At 56.8% G+C, this 9,083-nt stretch overlaps 1 protein-coding gene across 1 annotated transcript; it reads right to left on the reverse strand.

Moving 5' to 3' along the window:
• Window positions 1–8,672: 8,672 nt before the first annotated feature.
• SMIM38 (small integral membrane protein 38) lies at window positions 8,673–8,828 on the reverse strand. Its single transcript, XM_075547227.1, has one exon. The coding sequence runs from the start codon at window positions 8,826–8,828 to the stop codon at window positions 8,673–8,675; it is 156 nt and encodes a 51-aa protein (XP_075403342.1).
• Window positions 8,829–9,083: the final 255 nt, after the last annotated feature.

The raw sequence follows: 9,083 nt of genomic DNA on the forward strand, positions 1-9,083 counted from the left end.
GGTGCTAAGTGAGAAAACACAGACAAGTCATGCTATGCTCTGTCGGCCCTTCCCTTCTATGCCAACCTCCTATCACGAGTAGCCCAAGGCAGGTGAGAGGCCGCTGAAGGCAGGAGCTGCCTTATCCAGTGAGTCCTGAGCCAAGCCTGGCAGGGGAACTGGGCCCCCCATGCTGGCCATGTCCCTAAGGATGCATTGAGCCTGGGACTTTGTTCTGTGTCCCTGGCCTGGCCCTGGCCCCAGGGTGCCTCTCCACAGCACATCTGGCTTAAAAAGGAAGCGGACTCCCTTCTGACTTAAAGCTTCTTATTTTAGCCTCCATGACTCATTTCCACGTGGCTCTGTGGATCTGCCCGGCTACCGGGGCTGGGTGGGTGGGGCAGCGCTCCCCTTCTTGGGCCAAGCTGGAATGGACAGGGTGGCAGGCTCGGGACTGCTTGGTCCCCCCCTAGCTGTAGGAATCCAGCTCCTAGACTTCATGCCCCACCAGCAAACACAGCCTCTGCCCCCACCAGCCCCTTCCTCTCCTACTGGGTGCCAGGCCATGCTGTCGTTGGTGCCATGGACCCACAGCCACACACCATCCTGACTGTCCCTGCCTGTTGAAATGGTTCTATTTTTCCATAATGACCGTGTCATTCAATAAGAGAAAGGACAAGTGGTTTGTACGCACTGGTTGTACAACTAGGTGTCAGAATGACCGAGGCAGGCCCGCCCCCCGGCTGCCACAGAGAATAACATCTGTCTCGTCCAATCCGGGAGCATCCAGACTGCACGCGCCCTCCTGCAGCCTAACCAAGCGGGCCGCCCGGCCCCTGCCCCAGCCTCACTCGCTGGCACAGTGCTCACCCTCAACAGAGCACTCAGCTGACTCGGCTCTTCTCCCAGGGGTCGGGGGCAGGGCTGGGGTCAAGGGCGAGGGCCTCGAAGGGCCACAAGACTCCCAGGCTAGGTGGTCCCTTTGGGGAGGTGGAAAGAGACGCTTCTACAATACCCTGTGAATCGTATCGATGCTCAGGACTCAGGGTCAGAGCTGGGATTCAACCTCTGTTCCACTTCCATGCCCTCTACCCAGAGCCTAGCCTCATAGCATTTTGGCCCTACCTCCAGTGGGGCGGCGGTGGGGGTGGGGGTACACCTCACTACCCAGCCACTGTCCGTCCAGCACATCGAGCGTCCGTCCTCCTCCCGTTCTCTGAGTACCATGTCCTTTTCTGGAGACTGGTCTCTCCTGACCACACGGCCAAGTCGTGAAAGGAATTTTCGCCATCCTTGCCCCTCAGGAGCACACTGGCCGTCCTTCTTCCAAGGCAGATTGGTTTGTCCTTCTGCCCGTCCGTGGCCCTGTCAATATTCTTCCCCAGCGCCACCATTCAACGTCTTTCCCATTTGATGAGCAACTTCCACCTGCGTCAAAGGCAAGGAAAATAGCAAGCGCACCTGAGTGCTCACAGTGACATCCCAGCCCTTCGGCGCTTGGAAGAGGTCTCCTGCGGCAGAGGGACCCAGGGCGACATCATTTGATCTCTCGCTCGCTGCCATGAGCCCTGATGGTGGGTTCTTCGTAATAGCCACCGGGCTTAGCCATCTGGAATATTCCCCATGTGGAAATGATTCTCCACGTTGTGAGTTGAAATAATGAGCCCAGGTGTTGTAAGTCTAAGCCGCGGATACGTTAATGAGCAGGGCTCGGCAGTGCTCTTAATAAGACAAGATACCATCTACAGGATTAGGGGTGTCTTCGGATGCTCTCTTTGAAGCAAACTCAAGAGAAAAAAAAAAACAGAGAAAACAAGCACCTCACTGCCATCAAGTTGGTGCCAACTCATAGAATGGCCCTGTGAGTTTCTGAGACTATACGTCTTTATAGGAGTGGAAAGACCCGTCTTTTCCCTGCAGAGCAGCTGGAGGGTCTCGAACTGCTTGCCTCACGGTCAGCAGTCCCACAGAGAACCATTATGACTTCAGGGCTCACAGAGATGAGACACAGGAGCAAAGGAAGGGACCACCAGGGGAAGAGAGCGCATCCTTTGGGATCAGGATCCCAGTGCCGGGAGCCTCCTAGAGCAGTGGTTCCCACCTTCCTCATGCCGCGACCCTTTCATACAGTTCCTCGTGTCGTGGTGACCCCCCAACTATAACATTATTTTTGTTGCTACTTCACAGCTGCCATTTGCTACTGTTATGAATCGGGCAACCCTGTGAAAGGGTCATCTGACCCCCAAAGGGATTGCGACCCACAGCTTGAGAACCACTGCCCTAGACCCAGTGGAAGATAGACAACAAGGTTCTTGAAGATAGCTCTCAGGGACAACAAACTCACAGATGTTGAGAGGCAACAAATATCCTCCCCGCCTCTCCCCCCCCCCCCCGAGAAACACAGAGAAATAAAGCCTGGCCTAAGAACTCTCTCACTGCCATTGAGTCGATGCCAACTCACAGGGCAGGGTAGAACTGTGCCCTCCCCCCCCCCGTGAGTTTGGGAGACTGTAACTGCTTACGGGAGTAGAAAGCCCTATCTTTCTCTCTCGGAGCTATTGGTGGTTTTGAACTGCTGACCTTTCGGATCGCAGTCCAGTGTGTAACCTCTCTTCCTCCTTAGATCCCAGCGCCCTGGATTTGGACTTCCAGGCTCCTAAGCTGTGAGAGGACAGATGTCCTTGTTAAAGCCAGCCCCTTGCGGTCCCTCCGTGACAGCACCCCTGGAGGAATGGAGAGACCCCTCACCGACAGACAGCACTCTGTCGTAACGGGCAACCTACGAACTGCCCGACAGACAAGCTAATCTGTATTGGAAGAAGCGCAGTCAGAGGGCTCCTGAGAATAAGTGAGGAGGGTGAGCTTGGTCTCATGTTCTTTCCACGTGTTACCAGCTGTCGCCAGGCCCTGGAGAAGGCCATCCTGCTGCGTAAAGCGGGGAGGCAGCCACAAAGAGGAAGACCCGCGAGGAGTTGGACTACCACGCGCCTGCCACCACGGGCTCTGGCATAGGCGTGGTTGGGAGGCTGGCATGACGGCTGTTTCGCTCTGCTGTCAAGAGGGTCCCCGTGGCAGGTTCCTGCTCGATGGCCCCTGACTCCTTGTTTCTGACATTCTTGCTGAAACCTGCATGCTCATGATCTTAAAAAAAAAAAAATAGAAAATTGACCCAACATGACAGGGGATGACAAGAATGGAAGGTACGACATGCTACCTACCAATAATGGGGGGAAGGGGTGGTGAGAGAAGGCAGTGTGTTTGCGGAAAAGCTCACCGAATCAGGGCCTGAGAACATGGGGGCATTTGGGGGAAGGGAAGCAGATAGTGGGGTGAGGGCGGCAGCCCCACTCTTCTGGTTAGCCCTTCTGTGGTTATGGGAGTCACAGGAGGTGGGCGGAGGAGGAGGAGGAAGAGCAGGAAGAGGAGGAAGAGGAGCAGGAGGAGCAGGAGGAGGAGGAGCAAAGTCGCCCCCTTTCTCTTCATTGTCTTTCCAAAGGCCGTCAATCAAAGTTATAGGGAATATCAGTATAACCCATGAAAAGAGGGGCAGATGGCGTAGTAATAGATCCTTCACCTTCTAGAACAGCAGGGAGTGAGGGGACAGACTTCAGCCATGTCTGACTCCTCCCTCAGGAGGGAGAACCCTACCCACCAGGGTGTGGCTGTGGGTGGAGCTGGACTTGGCCGTCATGAAGTGTGTTTCTTGCAAGGCATCAGTGTCTGCAGATTCCCTCCTCCCGTGCATTGTATCTCCAATGTTTTACATATCTTGAAACCCTGTCTTAAAATTAGAGCCTGCCTCCTGTGGTTGGTAGACGCTCCTATACTCCTCTGAGGATCCCTGGCTGCACAATGAGGAAGCCCTCGGCTGCTCCCCCAAAGGTCAGTGCTTCAAACCCACCATCAGCCCCACGGGAGAAAAATTCTGTAGCCCAAGAAACCCTCTGGGGCAGAATCAACTCGGCCACACCCAGACTTTTCTCATTGTTTCCTCACAATCTTTAATTTTATGTCCTCTTTCTTCTCCCTCCTTCTTGATTACAGGAGCTAAAAGCTGTCCTTTTTATTGTTGCTGCTGTTTTTTTTTTCTCCCCAGCCGAGAGAGAGAGAGAGAGAGAGAGAGAGAGAGAGAGAGAGAGAGAGAGAGAGAGAGAGAGAATGACTTATTGATGCTATCATTTTTCAAGTTCCTTAACTCCCTCTCTTTATGTCCTCCTTCTGTCTTCCTCTCTTTAAGTTTTCCTTCCTAGACGTATGGAAGCACATGCCTCGTTCATCTACGCTCATCTTTCCTCTGTGTGAAAGGCTATGACTCTTCCTCTAGGATTGCTTTGGCTGCATCTCCTGGGTCATTGTGCACAGTAGTTACATTGTTGCTTCCTCTAAGAAGCTCTCTTCCGTGCTCCTGTGACATTCTATTCATTTGCCCTCCCAAGCATCTCACCGCATAGGGAGAGCCAGCGGCACCCAGTATAAAAGTAACACGAGCCATGAACACGTCATTTTAAATTTCCTACTAGCTGTGTTTAGGACAACTGAACAGAACAGCTTCAATAATATATTTTATTTAACCCAACATGTGCCACAGGTCATCAATTCAGTGCGTAATCAATAAAACAAAACAATTGAGCCATGAGCTCTGTAATGTTCATTTTGCAGTCAAGTCTGCAGAGCCAGGTGATGGATGCCACACCTCTCAATCTGCCCACACTCCAGGGTGAACAGGATGGAGTGGCACGAGGGCTGGGGTACTGGACTCAGACACAGTGAACGCTGTGCGGATGGCACAGAGCCGGGCGCTGCTGTGTCCTGTTATGCTCAGGGTCAATATGTTAGGACCGACCCGCCCAACCACAGCAGCCCTGAGAGTGCCCACCCAAGAGCCACGTGAGTCTAATCTTGTGTCCGCCTCCCAGGCTGCAGGCTCCCTGAAGGCAGGCAGGTCGTCTTATTCAACAAAGTATCCCTGCGGCCTGTGCACCGTCAACACTCAATACCTGCATGCTGGGTTCCTGACCGCCCATCCCTGTGTCCACCTGCTGCCCGTGTGTCATGGCCCTCTCTGTATCCATCAGCTCACCGCTCTCTGCCCCTCCTCCTTCTGCCCCCCACCCATGGGTGGTGCAGCCAGGGAATATGCTTAGCAGCTAACCCAAAGTTGTAGGTTGGCATCCACCCAGACACACCTCGGAAGACAGACCTGCCGATCTATTTCTGAAAACTTCACTGCTATGGAGCCGATACCACCGGCTCACGGCAGCCGTTTGGGGTGGGGTAGAATGCCTCCGTGGTCTTCTGAGGCTCTAACTCTTCACGGGGTAGAGAGCCTCGTCTCTCTCCTGCAGAGCGGCTAGTGGCTTTGAGCAGCTGATCTTGCAGTTAGCAGCCCACCGTGTAACTCGCTGAGCCACCAGGGTTCCTACTGAAAAGTTAGCCGTGGAAAAACCCTGTGGGGTACAGACATGGCTCTGACACGTGCCGTGGAGGGGCCTTGAATTGGAATCAACTTGACGCCCACTGATGACTCACGGCCTCCCTTCCACATGCTGCAGCCTGTACCTGATGCACACAGCTGGGCGGTGGGGGGGGGGCATCCCGTGTGTTCTAGACACTCTCTCTAGAGCCCCAGGGAAGCTCCTACCTCCGATGGGGGCTTCCCAGGACTGTTCCACAGCTGCTGCTTTGATGGGCACATACGGGTGCAGAAAGCCCACGCGGGCACCACAAAGGTCCCTTTATAAAGCAGCATCCAGGTTAGAGCTTGTGATTACAAGAAGCGGCCACCAAACCAGTAGTGGAGACCACCCTGAGCCTATCAATATCCATGTCGCCTCTCTCCTCCGTGCCCACAGAGACCCGGCGAACTCATGCACGATGGTTGGAGCAGCAGCCTTCTTGTGACCGCTGACCGGCGTGACGTGCTGAGGGTGGACGACTGGAAATGCGGAAGGTCCTGAATCCTTTCTAAGGGCTCAGAGCTCGCGTACCACAGTTTAATGTCCTGCTGCACGGGTGGAGAAAACCTTAAGGAGACAGCTAGGGGGAGCGGTGGGGAGAGGAAGACAAGAGAGAGAGAAGAAGGAGGGGAGAGAGGAGAGGGGCGAGGGCAGGAGAGGGAGGGGAGGGAAGAAAGAGAAACCCTGTCCTGTGTAAATCCCTGTCCACTGGCCAGCTTCGCTCTGCTGTGTGTAAGGTCGCGATGGGTCCTAACCGCGTGGCGGCACCTAACAACAGCAATAATGACGACGACGATGTGCCGATGGCTTGCCACCGCCACGTGCGGCCAGTGCCTGGTGCAGGGTCTGGCAGCGCAGACTTGACTGTTAACCACAGGTGGGGGGGTTCTAAGTGCAGGAGAAAGGCCTGCCTCCCCCTGGAGTAAGGATGAGCCCAGCGAACCCTGGGGCCCACTCCACTCTGTCGCCTGCATGAGGTCACCATGAGTCCAAATCGGATCCAGGGCGCCGGACCGAGTAAGCTAAGTAACCTCTCTTCTCTCTCGGCGTTTGTCAGTTACAAGAACACAAACCAGCATAGCCACCTGACGGAAACCCCAGAAAGGGGGGAGGGGCTGGTGGAGGTGGCGGCAGGAGCCTGTCTTCCCCATCGTTCCTGTTTGGCCAAGATCTCATGGTGGCCCCACTGCACATGGTGTGTCCCCCTCCTCAAGGTCCCAGGGAGAGTCCCGGGACCCTGGGCAAGTGGCCAGGCTCTGGAAGTGTGTGGACTCACCATCGTGCACACACCTGTGGGGACCCAGGTCAGCCACCGGCCACATGCTAGCATGCCGCAAGGACTTCCGAGTGGACATCCCGCCAAGGGTGACCTGGCTTTGCAGGTCTCTGGAGTTTCCAAGGCCCGGACCTTTGAGTTTGGAGCAGGGCAGCCCCGGGTAGATGGAGGGGAGCACGCACATGCCCCGAGAACAGATGTTTTCCTTTCGTCTCCTGCCTTGATGATGTGATCGTGGAAAGTCAGCTGGACAACCTTTTCTTTAAAGATCCACGTGGACGTTCCCACCGTCCCACCCCTATGGCCGGGCAGGGAGGTCCAGGCAGGTGCCCTTGGCTCCACGGCAGCCATTATCCTGGGCACAAGGAGATGTGACTCTAATGTGCAGCCCGGCCCTCAGTGAAGCAACCACCCCCCCCTACACACACACACACACACACACACATGCACACACAAGCTACCCCAGAATCCCTTCCACAACAGTGCCCAGTGACCCCTCCCTGCCCTCTGCAGACTCCCTATCTGCCATACGGACAAGCAGGGAGCCTTGTTCACCACCAGCCCTATCGAAAATCTCTCTCCAGGCAGTCCCCTCCAGTGGTCAGCCACCTCCTGGCTCCTGCTCTCCCCCGGAGCACAGCAGGCCCATCAGGAACAAAACCAGGCCCCCGGCAAGTGAGGTCCACAGACATGCCACCCCAGCAGGGCGGTCTCCCACCGACAGCCCATTCAGCTCCGGGTCCGTGTGTGCCTCCCCTGGCTAAGGGTCCCCTTGGTGCCTGCTCACCTGAGGTGCTCCTCTCCTTCATGTCTCCCTGTCACTAGGAAGGGTCATCCCGCGGGTGAGTAGGGAGTCGGTGCAAACCCAGGAGACCCCTACCCCCCAGGAGCTGGATGACACTATGGTGACAGGGACACCATGGACAGGGCTCCCACGATGGCCACCCCCATTGCCACCCTAGGGTCTGCTCTGATTGACACTCAACTCCAGGGGCGCGGGGTCACCAGGGAGGCCAACCCATGGTATTCTGAGGATCAGGGCTCCTGGAGACATGCTGTCTAGCTGCATGTGTCCCCTTGGGGCTGCCCCTCAGCCTCTCCAGGTTCCACGCGGAAGAACCCACCCCTGGTGTGGACTAGCGTCTCCTGGAGATGCCCCGGTTAGTACAGACGGACCTCAGGCCCCTTCTCCCCCACCCTCAGGACTCTGACGCAGTGGGTCTGGGGTGGAGCTCAGACATGTTTAATTAAGGTCCCCTTGAGTGACTTGAACCTGTGAAGCCTCTGCTGTAGCACAGAGCTTGCATTCATCCCAGGTGTGGACCTTGGAGGCTGGGAAGAGGTCTCTGGGCTCATGGACCCTCCTCCATCCCCGCTCGCTGCTGTGTCCTGCTTGCCCCCTGGTCACTTGGTGCCTCCCTGGCGTCTAGCAGCTGACCCATGGCAGAGGACTCTCCACCAGAATCTGCCCACCAGAATCATCTTGCCCACCAGAATCTGAGACAAAAAGGATCATACCCATTTTACATGCAGGCAAACTAAGGTTCGGGCAAGATGACTCCTCCCAGGACTGGCTGGACTTCAGCTCAGATCTGGCAAGGCCTCCAATCCTCGTTCTCTGTCCCCTGGGGTGTGGGACGGGAGGACAGGCTGTGGCTTTAGGTAGCGGGGCTACGGCACCCTTGAATGTCCATGGCCCTCCTCTGTGGCACCCCCACTCCCCAAGCACATGAAGGCGGAGAGGTAAAATCCAGGTCAGAGTCACCCCAACACCGCAGTGGGGTCCCTTTGTGGTCAGTGTGGGTAGGTGGGGTCCAGTAGGCTGTCAGGGCTGGTGAGTTGGCTGTCCAGGTAGGGGTGGACTCCAGGGCCACTTGCTCTCTCTCCACTCCTGCCCCCTCCCCTCTGCTGGCCAAGCCCCAGCAGGACGTCCATGGGGTGGGGAGCGGAGCCCGAGGGGGCTAGTCCTCCTTGGGCTTGCGGGGGTGCCGCCGGGCCAGCCTGTAGTCGACAAAGGTCCCGAGACAGGCCCAGAGGAGGAAGCGGGCCAGCAGGATGACCACCAGCAGGAGGAGGAGGGGATCGGTGCCTGAGCTCTCCCAGAGCTCTGAGGCCATGCTTCCTCCGGCCCGTGGGTGACGTGTGACCAGGAACCGAGTCCTGCCCGGCCGTGAGCTCCAAGAGACGGATCCCAAGGTTCCCCCACTGCCCAGCACCCCTGACCCCCCCCCCCCCGGCGTGTGTGGGGACGCTAACGGCCCCCCGGTTGGGGAGCCCGTGGACTATTCATGCAGATGAACAGCCCCAGCCACAATGACCGCATTGTGGGGCGGGCGGACCGCCTCTCAGCTCCCCAGCGCGCCCGCACTGAC

The sequence above is a fragment of the Tenrec ecaudatus genome, chromosome 4, assembly GCF_050624435.1.
Source record: "Tenrec ecaudatus isolate mTenEca1 chromosome 4, mTenEca1.hap1, whole genome shotgun sequence".
Lineage (NCBI taxonomy): Eukaryota > Metazoa > Chordata > Mammalia > Afrosoricida > Tenrecidae > Tenrec > Tenrec ecaudatus.